The sequence below is a fragment of the Microcebus murinus genome, chromosome 6 (assembly GCF_040939455.1).
Source record: "Microcebus murinus isolate Inina chromosome 6, M.murinus_Inina_mat1.0, whole genome shotgun sequence".
In the NCBI taxonomy this organism is placed as follows: domain Eukaryota; kingdom Metazoa; phylum Chordata; class Mammalia; order Primates; family Cheirogaleidae; genus Microcebus; species Microcebus murinus.
This window is the reverse complement of record NC_134109.1, coordinates 39,893,193-39,912,966: the sequence shown is the minus strand read 5'-3', so window position 1 is coordinate 39,912,966 and position 19,774 is coordinate 39,893,193. Positions and strand designations below refer to the sequence as shown.

Here is a 19,774-nt window from a genome sequence, read left to right as displayed (position 1 = left end):
TTATGCATTCAGTATCAAGTACATAAGTGCAAATATCCAGTCCATAATTGAGTCCGTTAGGAACTACAGAGAAAGGAATACAAATCGTAATAAAGTTAACATGCTGGTACTTTTTAGTTACCATACATGTAAATCAGCCCACCAATCCCATACAACAAAAGTACTGCGTGTGTTTGTTTTGGGTTTATTCATTTATTTAATTATTTTAAGTTATACAAAACTGATCACCATAAGTACGGTCAACGATTTTTATTTTTACGTTGTGTGTGTTGGAAAAAATGCTAAAACATCAGTCTACGATTCTATATATTGTTATTAAAGATTAATCCAACCAGCAACCCAAGGACATATAAGCAATTTCCACTATTGCATCAGTGCACTCAGCGGGAAAAGCCTAGCCACGGGGGACGTTAGAAGCTACAGAGCATTGCAGAGAGGAGAAGAACACGGAAGAAGGAAAGATAACTTGGGCTCTCACCATCATGCACTTTTTTTGAGCAACACAAAATTAAAAACCACATCTAACACACTTTTTTCTATACTTTAGTGCTTGACACAAGTGACTCAAATATCCTAAGAGTACAGGAACAGCCTAAAAACAGCTGTTTGAAAGTTTTTCTCTAAGATTATGGTACTGGGGGGAAAAACAATCAATTTGCAGTAACGAATAAGAAGAGCTGTTACCACTCCAGACATTCCTGTTTGTGTCCAGTCCCCGGTGGGACATTGATTTACTCAGCGTGCCTTTTAGCTCCTGGGATTTTAGCCTGAATCCTAAAAAGACAATATCAAAAGGTAGTAATTCACAAGTGTTATTCATGCAATCATTTTATGTATTCATTATGTGTTGTTGCTTTAATTAGCTAAGTGAACAAATAGTTTAATATTCCAGAAGATATTATAATTTCTACATATATGTGTCTATAAACACTTTTCTATAAAGCAATAAGAAAGAAGTGAAAATTGAATAATAAAAAAAAAGCAAAAAAAGAAAATTGGAAGAAAGCCACATTCTTTAAATTATAACTTTCTAGGTAGCTGAACATGTCGACATTTTAGGATTACAGAAGCTGTGATATAGTTAGGGTGATCATTTACCGCCCAATCTAGAAAACTTCTGAAAGAGAAAGAGGGCGCTATCACTAACTATGCCAGGAACATTAGCATAACCAGGGATGGTGCCAGGCAAAGGAACCTATGTTCACTCTGGGAGTAGTCAAGTTACCCAGAACTGGAGTCAAGAATCCTGGGTCCTAGTCCATACATCTCCATGTTTCTCCACAAGGACGCTAGGAAGACTTGTTGAGTACCTCACTGAAATAAGAACACTCGCTGACCAGAGCAGTCCACATGATCCCTCGGTTGATTGAACATATATGTAACTATCTATTTTGAGTACCTACAATTTTACTAATTCATTCTAGATCTTTGCTTGAAATTAGGCCTTTAATTCATCAAATGATCATTTCTAGAATCTATTCTTTATTCGAAAATCAGGAGAGCTCCTGTCCAATTTCAGTTTTGGGGATGTACTTCATTCTCTGAGATTTATCAGAGATCACGAAGGGAGGTTCTAGGTAAGGTCACAGGCTATTTTAGCACCCCAGAAGGTAGCCTGGACATAGGGAGCTGTATTCACTTAAAGCAGATTTCTTATTACGGTTTCACATAAAGCTTTAATTCCCTCTACAATAACAATAAACAAATTCTTATTGTTTAGGTCTGTGTGGAGTCTTGGAATTAGTATTTTGAAACCAGTTCCCCAGGTTTGGATACTACCAAGTCTTACACTATGTTCTGCTGTCACTTCCTAATACAAAATAATGATTATTTTATTCTTGATTTCATTAGGTATTGGTTATACTTGATTTTATTTTGCCTTTTATAATTTGAATCCCTTTTTCCTCATTTTCAAAACTTTAAGAATTGTTATAAGGTATTATTAACTCTCATTTTAGAGCTGGAAGATGGAGACAAACAAACAAAGGTCAACTGACCTGGACAGGGTCACTCCATGTGGAGGATCAAGTGGCACTTGGGCATCCTGGCCCAGTCTGGGACTGTCCTCCATATCCCCCTGCACTGATCTCTAAGTAGTAATAGGATGATGATGATGCTGCTGCTGCTGATGCTGTTTAATATTGAGTGTTTCCTATGTCCAAGTAAGAATACTTTACAGACATTATGTCATTTAATCACCAACAACCTTATGGGGAAAGTATTAACATTCCTGATTTACAGATATAGAAATACGCTCATAGGGTCAAATAACATGATGACCTCATATAGCTAAAAATGCCAGAAATGGACTCAGATTAGTTAATCTGATTCCAAAGATCATGTTCTTAACTGTTCCACTAAAATGGTGTATGTTCATTGCTGGAATTATTTTAACATGGAATCAGAATTTCAGAGGTTGAAGAGGCCTTAGAGATAAGAACCTGCCAAGAAATTTCCTTCAAAATTTAGTGCCAGGCAAAACAGGTTCTTTTAAAGGACTGCTGTTTCCTGTTTTCTTACAATAAGAACCATGAACTTACCCAGTCTCACTTTTTGTTCTACCTACCAGGAAGCTCACAGCCAACTCGTGAGTAAAGATCAGTTATAGAAACCATATTAGTTCTCATGGTTAACATGTTTTCTTTCTATTCCTTTTCACTGTCTTTATCTCCAATTGTAATTTAACAATGACACTGTATGTATGTTATATTCTCTGCCATCTCTCTTTTCCCTCCATTTTAACTGGCCCATGTCCTTATCACTTTGCTTGAGTTGTGACAGCCTCCTAGCTGATTGCCACATCTCTCCAGTTCTCTCTGTAGACTGTCATAGTGATCTTCATAAAACAGGATTCTGATTATATCATCCCCTGCTTAAAAACATAAAGGGCTAGCCATTCCTGTTGGGTCTGAGTCAAAACTCCCTGGAGCATTCACCACCTGCCTTAGCCTTTCTTTCTATGTTCTTTCTAGTTGATCTTTCCACTCATTTAAGCTTTAGACACACTGCCTGACTCACTGCTTTCTGAACATGTCCTGACATTTTCATGCTTCTCTGTCTCTGCTTATATTATCTCTTCCTCTTGCAATGTCTTTCTCCTCATCATCCACCTGATGCATGTTTACCCATTCTTCAGGGACCAGGTCAAATGCCACCTTATCTCAGTGGCTTTCCCTTTACCCCTCCAGGAAGGAACAACTGTTTCCTCATCTCCCTGACTTTAGTCTTTTGTACAATGCTGCTGTAGTTATTATACCATCTTATAGTTATTTCTTTTGCACAGCTCTTCTGTAGCTATCATACGATCTTATAGTTATTTTTTTACAATTTCGTCTGTACCAACAGGCTGAAAGCTCTTCAAGGGCTGGGATTATTTCATTTATCTTTATACTCTCTATGCCTGTTACATCAAGTATCTAGAACATAACAGGTACTCTGCTTTTTGAACCCAACCAACCAACAAAACAAATAAAAGACTTAATACATGTGATTTGTCAAGATCCCCATATTCAGTATTGGATAACTTAGTCTAGAATGTCTCTCTTCTAGTTTTCAAACTCCTATTCTGGTGTTCTTTACCAAAAAGTCACCTAGGGAGTTCATTAAAGTATAAATTCCAGGTCACCAATCCTAGAAATTCTTATTGTTTAGGTCTGTGTAGAGTCTTGGAATTAGTATTTTTAAAATAGTTCCCCAGGTTTGGGTACTACCAAGTCTTACACTATGCTCTGCTGCCCCTTCTTAATACAAAATAATGATTATTGTATCTTTAATTTGTTGATTTCATTAGGTATTGGTTATACTTAAATACAAGCTGATAATTTCAGGCATTTTGAAATGTGTTGTAGATCTGTTATAGATCTAAATTCAACATAGAATTCTGTGAGTTCCTAATGACATTAAGAGGAAGAATGTAAACAGTACACATACTCAGTAAAAGACAAAATTTATAAACTTCAGGAGAAAATTGAAGCAGATGATACATAATATTATAGCAGAGGAGTGCTAATTTAAATTGGTTGTCCTTTCTTATTTATTTTGTTACTCTATATCTTTGAGTATTTAAAATGCCTTCCTTTGAATCTGACCATCACCTCGGGCCAGCCACATAATTATCCAATCACTAGCTGGAGTTTCTGCGGACAGGTTGACTCCTTTGGTGACATGTGTTTGTAGTTGAAGATTATGGTCAGCTTTTGATGAAAACAAAATCTTGAATAATAGTGAAAACTATCATTGTAGATGATGACATACCCAAAAATACAATGCAAGAATTAGGGAAAACTACCAAGCTTAATGACCCTGTTAGCTATGGATATGTAAAACTGAAATCATTTATTTCCTAATACATAAGGTAGTTCATAAAGTACTGTTTAAGACTAAGGTTTAAAAAGCAATGGTGTTAACTAAACAAACAATCACACACACTTATCAGGTTAAAATGGTATAATTTAAAATATTTAGGTAACAAATACTTTATGTATTTTAAAGTTTTAAAGATAATTTCAACGGCTTAAAAAGTTAGTGCTATTCATTGTTTAAGGTTGAAAATGTTTGTTAAGTTAATTGTTTTTATTTCAACTAAACTGTTAGTTTTACTTTTCTGAACCAGGATTCCTTCTTTCTTCCATCCCATCTGATTCTTGGGCATGGGCCAGTCCTCAGGTAGAGCTTAGTATTATTCATTCATTAAAAAAACTCATTCATTCTTTAGGAAACCTGAAATGAACCACTGGGTTTTATTTGAGAGTTTTAAAATTTATACTTATTTTCTAAAATAATATAATCTAGAAGGGAGTGAATATATGACTCAATTAAGTAAATGATCATAAATCAATTTATTATTTTACTGTCTTCTTATTACCCCTACCTAATCCACTCAAAAGCTTGTTTAGACAGTCTCTTTCCTTTTTATGAATTGCACTATGGAACTTACTTTGCCACAACAGCATTTATGTGAGTCCTCACAAGTCCCAGATATTGGTCAACCTGTGCCTACAGAGAGAAAGAAATGATGAGCACATCCAAAGATCACGAGATCAAAATTTAATGTGAATATTTGTCATCGCACAGAACTTACCTGGTGCTTAACATACACTACAGGTAGAGTAAACATTGAAACCACAGCTGGGATGAAAAACAAATGCAGTATTAAAATTCTGAGTCATCAATAAGAATAAGCTTATAGACACATTTTTATATAATATTTATATGCCATGATAGTGTTGTTTGGAATAACCAGCATTCTAGATGAAAGATGACAGGGCAGTTCATATGGAACACAAAAGGATGCTGAGCCCTTTACAATTATGTCATTATTTCCAGAGTAAGGGTAGACTGTGCCCTCCCAAGATGAAAATGGATCTCCATCCATAGCTGCCACTGCAAACAGGTATATTAATATATTAGAAGCCAGCCCCCCCCAAACAGTTGTGATTGAAGGAAAAAAAAAAACTCTTCAGACTTAAAAATTCATTATTACTGTATAATATATATTGTACATTTAATTGGGCTATCATGATAAAGGAAATGCTCTACACTCAGGGATATCTATCATTCGTTCCTGGGAATCTAACAAGGCAAACTAAAAGCTAACAGCCTCATGCCCGCTGCGCGTGTGAAGGGAGACACGACAAACCCTCGTCTGTCCTTACCCATGAGCAGCAGGGTCAGGCCGTTGAAGAGGGCGCCAACGTACGTCAGGAGCCACATCAGGACTGCAAACTGCAGAAGGAAAGGATTATCAGAGCCCTCAAAACCTGACAGATAAGAATCTCATCTCATTGACTTTTTCTTAGATTAGAATTTGAGGCAAAATACATCATGATTTCAATAGGACGTGAAAGGCGTTTGGAGCCTGCCACACAGTCACTGAACGAGGACCCAGACTTTAGTTCTCTTGGGACCCTTTAGATCGTTTTGTTATAAGATTTGAGGGACTCAGTGACATAACGGGCTCTAAGCCAGGGGTCAGCAAACTATGGCTCTAACCTGTTTTGGTTTGGGCCCATGAGTTGGGAATGGTTTTTACATTTTTAAACGGTCAAATAAAATAAAAATGGGAATAAACATTTGTGATATGTGAGATGATATGAAATCCAGTTTTCAGCGTTCATCAGTAGTTTTACTAGCACAGTCAGAGTCCTTCATTTCCATGTTGTCTTTCGCTGCTTTTGTGCTCTGCTGGCAAAGCTGAGTGGGTGTAACACAGCACATGGCTCTCAACGCTGAAAGTGCTCACTTTCTGGCCCCTCCCAGACCAGTCTGCCCACTCATGTTCTAGCCCACAATTTTTACGTCACAAATACAAGCATTACTTTAAAACGCACTAAGGTAACTGTGATCTCCCTGCTAACTCTCTTTGGTCATTATGGGTAAATCATCGTTCCAGCAAAGCATTTGATGGTCAAGACCACATCTCTCACTTTTCCTTCTGCTCTTCCTGAACAGTTACCAGGAAGCCCCTGTGTAAGGTCCCTGCCAGGGTGTGTACAGGGTGCTCTGGATGATAGAAAACTTACAACGACCTTGCCCGGGCTTCCCCTGACTCTGCTTATAGCCTTGCCCAATCATGGCTGATTGATTTTACATTAAGTCAGAGAGAGGCCAAAGCAGCTTGTTCAAGGAAACCCAGTGAATTCAGTGAGAGCACCAGGAATGAAACCAGGGCATCTAGATCCTCACCAAGCATTGGGCCAGGCACACCATGGCTGGCCTCAGACAGCTGGCCTTGGAGCTGAAACTGTAAGGACATTAGGGGGTCTTACTATTAGCAGCACCCAGAGTTCCCTTCAGTGAAAAAGCAGAGATGTTTTTCACATTCCCTATACTTGATTTTTATTTTAAAATTAATTTCAGGAAATGGAATTTCAGGAATACGCTGCAATGTGCTGAGGAACTGAAAATGGTTTACCGAGAGAAAATCTGGTGTGTTGTAAAAATTATAGCACCAGAAGCTGTGTGCCTGGGTTTGATCCCAGCTCTGCCAGTGATTCACTGGGCAACCTCTGACAAGTGACTTAACTTCTCTGAGCCACAGTTTCATCTTCTGTAAAATGAGGGATTAGACTGGCTGAGCTCCAGGGTACTATACAACCGGAGGTCTGACTCCAGAATATATATAGCACTTGCTTTTTATTCTCCATCATGCGGCAGATTATAACATTATACCCTTAGGGAAAACAAAACTCAAGACTGTAAAGTGAACAGCTTAAGCAATCGTACTTTTAAGGAGTCCACCAGGTCCTGGACAAGGAAGAGCCTCCTCAGTTCTTTAAGGGTGCTGTTCACGTAGAACTGCAGGCAGTCCGTGTACTTCTGAATCTGCTCCTGAGAAAGGGTGATCTCAAGCTCCAAGTAGGCCCTGTCAACAGACCATCCCCACAGAGAATTCCATCAGAGGGAAGCAGGACACAGGCTGCCGCACCCCAGTAACAGCGGAGTGTTCCTTCCCTCACTCTGAGGACGATGGCCGGGTCCTCTCTGGGGGCTGTGCCAGCCAGTGGGCTGCACGGCTCCATACACACCCGCTTCCGCTGCACTGGGGGATGCAGAAACCATGATTCTCGGTGATATGTTGTGATCATTTCTGTCTACCAAAGACAGAAGACATTGTAGAGTGAGCTGATGATTCAGAGAAATCGGCTGGGACCAGAGAAAAATCAGCGTGAAATCAGCTCATTTGCTGGGTTCTCCATATATGACTGCATGGAGATGGATTGTCTTTTTTTAAGTAGTTGAGATATTTAAAAATTCTAGCTGCCAATTATTGTTCCTCATCAAAACACTAAGAATTCATGTTTAAATTCTGGAGTTTACTTTCCGGTTTATCTACAGAACACTGAAAATGCAAGTGACCTTTGCCGTATTAAAACATAAAACACTCACTGGTCCTATTGCATGGTATTTTTAGTAATGATATTTTCATTTGTTCAATGGTTAAATTTAACTCTTGGGTAGGTAAATTATATAAAATACAATATATTTGTATATAAAATACAAATATACAAACTATAAAATATAAATATATATGAATATTGCATAAGCATAAGCTGCCTCCTTCTTGGCCAAGCTCTTACAGAAGGCCCTCCTTCCTCTCTCCTTTTCTTACACTCCTCTGCTTTAAGAAAGCACCTATTATCTTACCTAGAGGATCCTCCTAGTGTTTTCGAAGTGCTGATCTAATTTGAGGAATTGAAATGAAAAGAGTAAAGCAGCATTTGGCTCAAGTTTTAGGGAGTGTTATGGACTAAATGTTTGTGTTCCTTGATGTTCGTATGTTGAAATCCTAATCCCCAAGATGATGGTATTAGAAGGTGGGGCCTTGGGGGTGATTAGATCACGGGGGCAGAGCCCTCACAAATGGGACTAATGCCTTCATAAAGGGGCCCAAGGGAGCCTCTTCACTCCTTCCCCCAGTGCGAAGTCGGCAGTCTGCAACCCAGGAGAGGGCCTTCACGAGAACCGACCATGCTGGCACCCTGATCTTGTACTTCCCAGCCTGAGGAACTGTGAGGAATAAATTTCTGCTGTTTATAAGCCACCTAGTCTATGGTATTTTGTTATAGCAGCTGGCAATGCCAACACCTCCCTCTGCCACATTTCATATATCCTCTGAGTTAGTAGATTGCCCTTTTGTTTTCACATTTCCTCCTCTTCAATGTACATTCTAATCAGCTTTCCCTGGTATAAAAAAATGCAGAGGTGGGCACATGGTAAGACTGTTCATGAACCTTGCACCCCTCCAGAAGGCTGGCCTTTTGGTGTTAAACTTCCAGAGAATGGAAATAAAAATGGAAATAAAAACCTCAACACCCTAGTACTGACTCTGCTATTTACTGGCCACTTAACCTTGGGCATGTCACTTTACTTCGGGGAACCTCAGTTTTCCCTTCTGTAAGTGGGGGTTAAGATGCCTGTCCTGCCTTGCTCATAAAGTTGAGAGGATTAAGTTAATTGTTGAAACACTCTTTAAATTATAAAACATTGTACACATATAAAGGATTATGGTTACCAGTAATAGCAATTAAATTATAAAAACTCAATAAGGAAACAGGTGCTAGAATAAGCATAACTGAATTTGTTTCGGACATTCACCAGAAGTGTTAGCTATTCCAAGACGGGGTGTTAGGGGAGACTCTAAGAGGTCTGTCTGGTCTCAGAGAAACAGAACCCAGGTGCCTCTGTGAGCTGAAATAGAGGCTGTTAGGGGAAGAGCCCAGGGACAGGGTGGGGCGAGGGCTAGTGGGGCCGGGCACTCACTTGAAAGGGTGGCCCTCGTCGGTTTTCTGCACAGCTTGTAAAACAGACTTGTAGATGCGGAAACTGATGGTGGCTGAGAGCGCAGCAAGGGCCAGGTAGGCCACAACGCTCACCACGCTGAACTGTGTCAGGGAGAAGAGCAGCAGCAGGAAGCTCCCAAACACTATGCCCGTCTGCTTGATGTCCCGCCAGTACAGCAAGTCGATAGCTGCGGGGAGGAAAACAAAACACAGCGCTGAACTCTGGCAGCGCCCGAGAGCTGCTGCGCCTTCTCACCTGGCATCTGGATTCCTAACCCAGGCCCAGGGCACTTCCTGTCATTCCATTGCAGTTGGGAAGAATCTTTTCCATCTCGAGGACTGTTCGAATTCACAGATAAGAAAACACTGTTGAATTTCCAGAGACCGCATCTCTGTTGGATATAGCTCTGTGGGCTACACCATCTACATAGTGGCCTGACTTATGTGACTTTGAAAATACAGAGGACTCTGCAAAGCACTTATTCTCCTCTTTTGGAGAATGCACTGATGAAGTGTGCATCTGATGCCTTGCCGACAATTTCATGTTTCAATGGTAGCCTGTAGATGCACACAGCAGTCATACAAATGCTCCTGTTGTTGAAATAGAGGCTGTTAGGGGAAGAGCCCAGGGACAGGGGCAGTGACAATGAAAACAGAGGTCCTGGAGAAGTGGTGTCTTTGGAAGCACAGAGGAAGGCCTGAGAGACCCCAGCCAATATCATGCCCACCCGGACAAACCTATGGCCTGCCTCCAGGACAACAGCAAAACCGAGGGGACAGTGGCTGGGTCAAGAAACCTGGAGCTGACATTTGGAGGAAACCATTTTGTACAATGTGATTTGTTTGCTTACATTCTGTAATTTAAAAATCCAAAATGCAAGCTTTAAAATCTACATCCCATCTATCATTCAGTTATTCCCCTCTTTCAACTTAGAAACAAAAAAAGCTCAAAGAATAAAGCCATGGTGCTTCAAATATAATACAAAATGGAAATATTCAAATATTCCAGTTACCAGGATATGAAAAAAACATAGGAGTCTTGCTGAAGGATCTGTGCAAATTCATTCTCCAATTAGGCAAGTAACAAATGGTTTTTATAGAATGTTACATCAATCAATTTTCAGAGAGAATAAGATACAAAAATCCCATCTCACAACCAAATGTAAGTGGTGGGGGCTCACACTGCCAGCAGCATGTACAATATACCTGGGGACACCTAGGGTTTATAGAATTAGATTCCAGTCATTTGCTCAAAGGAAACTGAAGTGACCAGTTTGAGACAGCAGGGAGCTGTTCCCATCAAACACAGGCGTGTAATACTGAAAGGACACTATTGAAAAAGTCACATACCCTGTGACAATTCAAGGCTAGGGAGGTCCTTCCTCCCCAACAAACTTACCTCAGGCTGCCTGGAGAGTAAAGCTTAAAGGTGGAAAGGCTCTTTTATAACAGGCTGAGGAGACCCCCAGCAATCTGAAACTGGAGAGAGAATCCACTCCCCACCCACCACCACCACCTGGTCCACCAACGACAGTAACTCAGAAAAATTCCAGTAGGCAGCCATTTTGTTGGGAAAATTTGTTCCCTTGCTCCTACGACGCTTCTGCAATACAGGAAGTAGAGGAGAGGCTCACAACCATGTTTTGGGGGTGAAACAAAGACTTTTTTTTTTCTTTTGAGTAAGGCTGGTCCTAGGTTTCCAGGGGCAACGGGGGCAAATCACTGCTGCTCTAAAGCCTCCCTCTTTTCTTTGCTCCAATCTTAGTCACCTTGACTGACCATTATAAACTTATTCTTTTGGCTTAACCCTTTTTTAGCCTCAAAAATTATCGTCTTTTTTTTTTAATGCAAAGATACCAGAATAGAATAATGCGTTAAAGATTTGCTTATCCTTAACATCAAAATTTGAAAGAGTTCAAATAATTTTCCTTTTAGAATAGTTTCTTGAGAACAGAGCACCGAAATGTAATCTTTTTCAGGTGCACAAGAGTTGTCTTTTGGGGGACATGACCTGCAATAAACCCCTGGGACCTTGAGGGTACTTGGTAGAAGTGGGAGAAGAAGGGGTCTCCACAGAGGCCTGGTTCCTCCTGGAGTTGAGTTGATTGGAGAAAACAAATCGAGTGTTCCTAGGCCTAGTCTAGACCAGTGTGGCTAAAGGTCTTTGGGACTGTGGGGCCTTCAGTATTCCCTTTTTATGCAAGGGAGGGCTGATGGGTAATAAAAGGAGACCAAGACATCACCATTGTTTGAAGTGTTACCGTTTCCACATTTGTTCATTTATTATTTATTGAGCAGGAAATAAGTGCCACGCTTTGTGCTAGGTGGCAGGGATATAAAAATAAATGAATTGTAAAGAACAAACACACAAATAAAAAGTGAAGAGATAAATTATAATCTGTGCTATGATGTTCACAGACTCACACGGCAGACACATTTGGAAATGATACATTATAGGACAGCGTGATTTGTCCTAAAGGGGGTACTCCTTAGTGCTAGGGAAGGTGGTTCCCTCACCTGTGAGATATGTAAGGGTCTGGGAGAACCTGCAGGTAGTTTGCAGACACAAAGGAGATGGAATTTGCTATTTTCAAGTAAATCCCTGCTGAACTAATTGCTTTCTACCTGTTAAAAATGGTACACCCTCTAGAAAAGACTTCTACATCTCTGGCCACCAAAATACCTGTTCAAAAAGCCAAAGAAGGTTCAAAGGCACCAGGTCCACGCTTTCCTTGAAGAAACTGGGCAGAAAGCATTAAGTTAGTAACATGAGTTTGGTGTATAGTCATTCTTAGCAGGTCTTTTAATCAACTTGCTAAGATTACAGGAGGTTTCTAATTAGGAGGTTAAAAAAGAATTGTTATCTTAAAACAATGAGTTGTTGATTCTGGGTACTTTGTGACAAAATTATTTATTTACATAAATTCTGAAATGCCCAAAGAACTTGCATATATTATCACATTTAAACCTCAAAATAGACTCCATTAGGTAGGTATATAACAGGTGGGGAAGCCAAAAGTTAAGAAACTTGTATCTTGACTAGTTACTAGGAGAAGCAGGATCAAACCCTAAATTTGGTCCTTTTTCTAAAACAAAATAGTTGCCTCCTCACATTACATGTCCAATATCCCCAGAAGTTATGTAAAATTAATTTGGGCTAGCTGGATTATATTTAAAACTGTTTTCAGAACTAGACATTTTAAGGGAAAGGTTTTGAGTGAAAAGTCATTATCAATAGTAAACAGTTATTGATCTATTATTTAGTAGGCGCAGGAATAAAGAAATCATAAAAGTTTGTTCCTGCTTTTAAGGAACTTAAGGTCTAGCTGGGAAGATTGGACATTCATCTAAACAAATGCTGAATCCATTTCAACATATCTTGTAGGTGACAAAAGTTGAGTGTGAGGAAGGGATAGTACTGGAGTTGATGAGGAAAGGATTTGGGATGATATGTGGGTGTGCTGAACAATGTGCTAAGAAGATAGGAAGTATTATGAAGAATTAGTTGACAAGAATGGTGACTAATTAGCTGTGGGAGAAAGGAGGAAGAGCTAATTAAGGGTGAAAATATTTCAAAGCTGGGTGACTGAATGGTTCCTATCACTGACAAAAAACAGGAAATCTGAGGGTGCACTGGTTTGGGGAAGAGATGACACTTGTTTTTAAACCTCCAGATTCCGACATGATGGCATCGAAGCAGGGCATTTTGACACAGACTGGGGCAGAGATGGGATAAGAATCACAGATGAGATGAGGGTGACAATTACACACAATACTTACCGAGTTTTTTAAAAGCTTGGAAGTTAAATGATTTGTTCTTAGGCTTTGTCACAGTAGCCCTGAGTTAAAATGGTCCTTTAATACATATCCAGTGATAGTCAGATGAATATGCACAGTAGGCAACTGGAAATGCAGGACTGAAATTTAGTACACAGGGTGGCATATTTACATTGGGGTGTATTCCTAGTAGAAATGATGACTGAAGCCATGAGAGTGGAGGAAGTCCCCAAGGGAGAGGAGGCTTAGGGATGCAGCACAGGATGACACTATGGTTCAAGATAAAAAAGAATAAGCAGAGCTATAGAAAAGATAGTCCTGAGTGTTAGAAAGGGCACCACAATAGAGTAGGTTATGGAAGCCAAGGAGAAGGAAACTTCTCAGAAGAAAGAGGCAAGCTCGAGGGTGGAATGTTGTAGATGCAGCAAAGAAATAAGAACTGAGAAAAGACCACTGGATTTGGAGACTAGAAGGTCATTCATAACTTTGGAGAGAGCAGTGTTAGGACTAGTGGAGAGGAGATCCCTAGTGTTAGGGGCTGGCTGGGCAGTGGGAAATTTGAAGTAATAAAGAAGATGCTAGTGTGGGTAGTAGTAGCCACAAGTAAAGTTTGGGAATGGAGGAGTGAAGATTCTAGAAAGTGGAGGGTATTGGATTAAGCAAAGTCTCAGCAAAGGCAGGAAAACAAAGGGGATTAGCCATAGCTCTTTCTTTCCAGGAAGGAAGAAGAAAAAAAGGCTAAAGATGGAGAGACATTTTGGGAAGGTATGAGTGTGGCCACAGATACATGTTGAGGTGGAAAGGAAATGAAGTGGTTTGGGGTAAATTAACTCTAATTTTCCCTGGAAATTAGTCATGAGGTCTTCTTGAGACTGAGCAGGTTAGGGGTACTAGCTTGAAGCAAGTAGGAAAAGCCAAGACTGGGTTGTCTAAGACAGTAGTGATGAGCCACATATAGCCACTGGGCACTTGAAATGTGGCCAGTCCCACATGAGGTGTTCTTATGTATGTGTGAACAATCTACTGGATCTTAGACTCAGTACAAAAAAAGGATGCAAAATATCTCATTAATGCTTTTTATGCTGATTATATGTAAAAATGCTAATTCTTTGGGGTATATTGGATTTGATCAAATATATAATCAAAATTAATTATACTTGTTTCATTTTACTTTTTAATGTGGCTACTAGAAAATTTCAAGTTACATGTGTGGCTCACATTGTATTTCCATTGGACAGCACTGGTCTTGAAAAATACATTAAGGGTTCAAAAAGGAATGAATAAAAGGACTGTGAAAAAGCAAAGAGGGTCTGGGTAAAGTCAAGGATTTCTAGTGATGCCAATCAATGGGGTCGGATGCTGGGTGTCCTCATCAGTGAGCAGTGGGTGACCCAGGGCTGTGAACTGGAACAAGCAGCATGTCAGAGGATGCTAAGATCCAAGAGGACAGAATTGAAATGAATGACTGTGGGCTCAGGCTGGGAATGACAGTCTAGACAGCTGGGGACTGACAGGCTGTGAGAATGGCAATGGCCATATGTGGTCAGAGTGCCAGCAAATCCCAAAGTTCTGATGATTCAGCGGGAAGGGTAGGAGGTGATGAAGTAGGGGTCAGACACAATTTCTGTGTTCCAAATCTGCTGTGTAAATGCCAATTTTTCACGTTTTATTTTGTCTTAGAATGATGTGAACTTGTGTAGGAAGCTTTACAGTACCAGATCCAGAAAAGCAGGTATTTGAATAAAGTTTCTTTAGAACCCAAGCAGGAAAAATATAAGCAACTCTGTAACTAGAACAAATTACCTAAGTGGTCTTTGGGTACAATAATGTTTGGGTACAATAATGTTTGGGTACAATAAATAGCTTTTCTCTTTTAACATTCTCCTAATGCGGAAAAGCCAGATGAGAGTTTAAACATCTGAGTGTACATTCACTAAGCATACCCACTAGGACAGGTATATTACTATATTGCTTTGCCAATTATAAAAATTAAAGCTACTTTGCTAAAAAAAAAAAAAAACAAAAAAACTAAGGAGCAAACACATTGGCATTGAAATGAGAGATCAGTGCATCCTATCAATTTGATAAATGAGCTAAACTTGGTGATTTCATCTTAGTCCCCAAACCACAAGTATATAAGTAAGTACATGCTGCAGCCTGCCTGGGGCTGTCTCAGAACTAATTCAGTCAAAGGAGAGCTAGCAGATTTGAGAATCCTAGTACCAAGTGTTGAAACCAGTACCCCTCATTTCCAGTATCCCCTCATTTCCAGAATCCAATCACTACTAGAAAAGAAGAGAAGTGATCCAAGGTTTGAATTAATAGCTAAATGGAAATGAAATCCTATGTCAAATTCCTAAAAACAAAGCCCTTTGCTGCAGTCCAAATATTCTGGTTTGAGAAACTATTTTAAATGCATTAAAATGACCCAATAGTGGCTTCAGTATTCAAAAAGTTTACTAAAAATGTAAAAACAGAAAAGACAATCGTGCAAATATTCATATCCTAGTTATAAGACAAAATGTAGTTGTATAAGTGGATAATATCAAATTGCAATAAATTGTTCAATTATCTGCATTATTGTGCCATATTCTTAACTGTACATTTATATTCCATCTTGGCCCAGAAAATATTTCAGGCACCATCCATCACTCACTTGCTATAAGACAAGTTAATACTACTTTTAAAAAGGCCAAGTGAGGAAATGTGAAAAATTCCTGTTAGTAGATATCATCATTTCAACAGAATTGCCAAAAAAAGATATGCTGTTGATTTACTTTTTAGCAAGCTTCCAATGATTTGACTTCAATAATTGACTACTTTGTGGACATGATGAGAAGGAAAGACAAACCTTAGTTCTTTCCAACCAATCGTCCAAAGAAATGATAGAAAGTCAGTTTTTTTTCTGACTCATTTTCATGAAGCAAACAGAATGTCACCGCAAAATGTTAATAAGAAGAAACAGAGGTAACTTCCCCTACTTTAATCTTTCCTCCTTTGACATGAAGCTGGAGAAAGATAATGGAAGTAGACATAATAAAATTTAAACACAAAGACCTTCAGAGATGACATCTTCTAGACAATTAATCCATGAGTTTCATTTGCCAAGACAGTCTCTCACATAGGTTAAAACTTTAAATGGTAATCTAGGACCCCCAAGGGGGGAAACTGCTGGCAGGGATTTTTGCTGATAAGACACCTGCAGTGATTCCATTTTCCAGGCCCTTCCTCACACCTCTTAAATACAGCCAGTATAATTGTCGAGAGAAAAATGCCAGCACTATTTCTAGACTTTTAAATAATTATGTGGATGCTTTGAAAGGAAAGACACATTAAGCTTGGTATGTCCTACAGATAGTAAAAGTGCACAGCATTTAATCCACTACCCTAAATGAACTTTGGTGGAACAAAGGAAAATGAAGAATTTGATTGTCAAAGGCACAGCCAGCAGCAATCTCTCGTGCTTTTCTTCCATGAGAGACAAAAGCAAACACAGTGTTTCCTAATGCTACTTCCTCAGGTTGGACTGAAGGCAAAAAACTGCTTTAGGTTTATGCATGGCTTAACATTTTCCTGACTTAGAAGTGAAGGTGATTCCTGTTTGGTAATTCTAACCACTAGGACTAGAACATTCCCATTCTTTCCAAGCTGTGAAGTTAACACAATGATGCCTAGGCCCTTGGTCACCATGATGGGGTGGTCCTGGCCAGGAAGTGAGGCCTATTTATTTTAGACAGCATGGCCAGTTTCTCCTTCTAAACTGCTCTCAAAGCCACAGCTCATTTGGAGGCGCTTTCTCTGGGCAACTGAGATCAAAGGAAGAGACAGATACACAGAGGGAAAGATAGGCTTTGGGAATATGGTAGTTGAGGGATGAAGAAAGATTTGTGAGCACTCAACAATGACTGTCTTCATGTACTTTTTCTTTCTTTAAGCTTTCTGACCACATCAATACAAACCAGTTTGGTCTGCTGGTCATCAATCATAATTAGCAACAAAATATTAAGTCTCTGCCACATCTTCTTAAAATCCATCACGGTAGTGGAATAGAAAAGAACCATGGAGGTAGAGGGCTGTTGGCTCTTTTCTTAAAAATGAATATATTTAAAATTTTTTGACCCAGATCGTAACAGCAAAAATATTTCTTCAACTAAAAAGGAATAAGGAATGATCTCTCATCGTACCTTTGTTCCATTCAGTAAAATTCTATGTCCTTCTTGATACTAATTACTACTAAATTTGAAGTTTGCCAATGTTCAATTTGGTGAACTATTTCTGAAGGAAGGAGATAAAGTATGACTGCGTTTGAAGCATGCCCATAGCAAAATGGGTGGAATTGCAATCAATTCTAAAAATTCAAATGTGTTATGTTTGTACTTTTCAATTGTTCAACATTAATGCCAGTTTTGGCAAATAACTAAATAATGCTGGAATTGGTTTTTTTCCCCCTTTGGCAATACAGGAAATAAGAAAGAATTTAGGATTTTATGTTGTGAAACAATAAGACTTTACTTAGTTTTAACTTAAAGATATAACTCAAAAATATTTTGGAGAAATAGAATTCCATACTTCTAAGTTGCAAAACTCCTAAATTTTTCTTATGTGAAATATATGCTGTAAGTCTTAAATGTAATTATCAAGATTTTAAAGTAGTTATTACTCTCAACTGTCACCTAGGCAGGAGATGGCTTTAAAAAAAATCATTAATGTCAAAATCTTGGCTTTCAAAATTTAGCTTAATTATGAGGCAGCCATGTTTCTTTGAGTCGCTGTGTGTATTTTCATAAGAACTGGAATGGAGACAGTATGTAAATATTAATAATACATGGGCCAAATATGCATACAACTTAGGAGATCAGGTTGAGAAGGATGGGAAATTTGGTTGTGACATACATACAATTATTTTTTTAAAAAAAGGTAATTTTATGAGAGCTATCCACTCAAGATCTAACTCAGATTTTGTCTTGGATTCAGTGGATTTTAGAATTTAATTCTCTTATAAGGTAATTTAAAATATATCAATTACTTCACAGATTCTGTTCCAGAATGTATTAACTAGTCTAACGATGGAAAAGAATTAAGTACAGAATGTCATTTCAAATATAAAGGAGAGAGAGAGAGAAGGAAGGAGGGAAGGAAGGAAAGGGAAAGAGACTTTTTTAATATGAAGGGAGGGCCTGCTAACTACCATGAAAGATTTCATCCACCATCCCTATTTATATGTAGTAATCATAATGCTTTTGTCACAGAATATCAGAATTATTATTGTTTTTAAATGAAACAAGTATTAATCCAGAGAAATCTGAGAGAAATAATAGATTTGAAGCTGGGAACTTAGAGTAGCCTTTTTCTCAACCTTTCTCATCTGTCATGGATCTTTTTTTTTTAAAAAAAAAGTCACTGCAGAGAGTCCATCTGTACAGTTTAAAATTGAAACATGTAATTAAAAATGATTTGAACCTATTGATGTTTATCACAGTGTTTTTCTTAATTTTAGGAATAACCCTTATAGTAAAGAAACATGTATCTGAAGTTCCACAATTCTTTCAGTTTCATGTCTGCTACTTCCATTAAATTATTTTAAATACTTTTTGAGATATATAAACTGTTTTTGTTGCCTGCCTTGCCCTTTGGCTTCATTTTAATGCTACATATAGACATACTAGATAGTATTCAGCATATATTAATTAACATTGATTAATTCTGAGTGGTAGAATTTTGGGTGATTTATGGCTTTCATCTGAACCTCTCTTAGTACAAATGAAAATTTTCACAATGGATATGCTTTATTTTTAGAAAAATAATAAAGCCACAATTCTTTCAAAACTTTGAAATATTACCTTATAAAGATTCTCTTGAAAATGATAATACATTGTGAAAAAAGAGACCTTTATTTTCAACAGAGTAACTGACTACCTACATTTGGTATACTATCTACATACATAATAAGAGTTTTCTTTCACTATGAAAATCCCCAGCTCTCCAGCTAAGCCAGTTTTCCCACTGGATCTCATTAAAATCTGCAGAGGGTTTGCAAATGTAATATTGAATATCGTAATATTTTTACAATATTCTAATGAGTCTAAATGCCGATTGTGATAAAAGGTAGTGTTGGTATGCCTTTATGTAAATGTATAACATTGTCTTTACAAAATGCCATTTTCAAAAGGCAAGTATTTCTTTCAATTACTGTGGTTAAAACAGATATTGTCTCTGTGTATTCTGAGATGCCTGGCTTTTTAACAAATGTTTCAAAGTAATATCTTTCAGAACAGACTACCCTAAAGTGTTTCCACAGGGCACTGTAGGCCAGCAAAGAATTTTCAAAATATTTTATTTTGTAAGTAAAAAACAAAACAAAACAAAAAAACCAAACTAATGCCTTTAGGTTACACTCTCTGCAAAGAGTTTCATCTTCTTTCCATCAATAATGTACATGCTGGAGAAGCTGTAACTACAGAATGCTGCCACCCAGAGTCGAATGGGAGCTGACCCTTAGCCCAAGCACACACGTATCAAGCCACCATATCACCAAGCATCCTGCCAGATGAATTTATTGAGCACAGTGAAATCTGGAAAAAAATGATCTTTATAGCACAAATAGAACCACGTGGATGGACAGTTCTGATGAAACTTTGTTCCCCTGGCACAACACCATTTGGATTTAGGTAGTGTTAAAAATGTGGGCTTCATGATCAGAATGCCCAGCGTTCAGG

General features: G+C 38.5%; 1 protein-coding gene across 2 annotated transcripts in view; it reads right to left on the bottom strand.

The window, feature by feature from the left end:
- Positions 1-295: 295 nt before the first annotated feature.
- Positions 296-19,774, bottom strand: part of RTN1 (reticulon 1) — a 192,747-nt gene continuing 173,268 nt past the window's right edge. For both annotated transcript variants that reach the window (XM_012785680.2, XM_012785682.2), the window contains 6 exons: positions 9,262-9,469; positions 7,225-7,363; positions 5,655-5,724; positions 5,081-5,127; positions 4,937-4,995; positions 296-774 (listed from right to left, as the gene is read on the bottom strand). In XM_012785680.2, the coding sequence (XP_012641134.2) occupies positions 732-774; positions 4,937-4,995; positions 5,081-5,127; positions 5,655-5,724; positions 7,225-7,363; positions 9,262-9,469 (566 nt within the window). In that variant the 3' untranslated portion in view covers positions 296-731. The remainder of the gene's footprint in view (positions 775-4,936; positions 4,996-5,080; positions 5,128-5,654; positions 5,725-7,224; positions 7,364-9,261; positions 9,470-19,774) is intronic.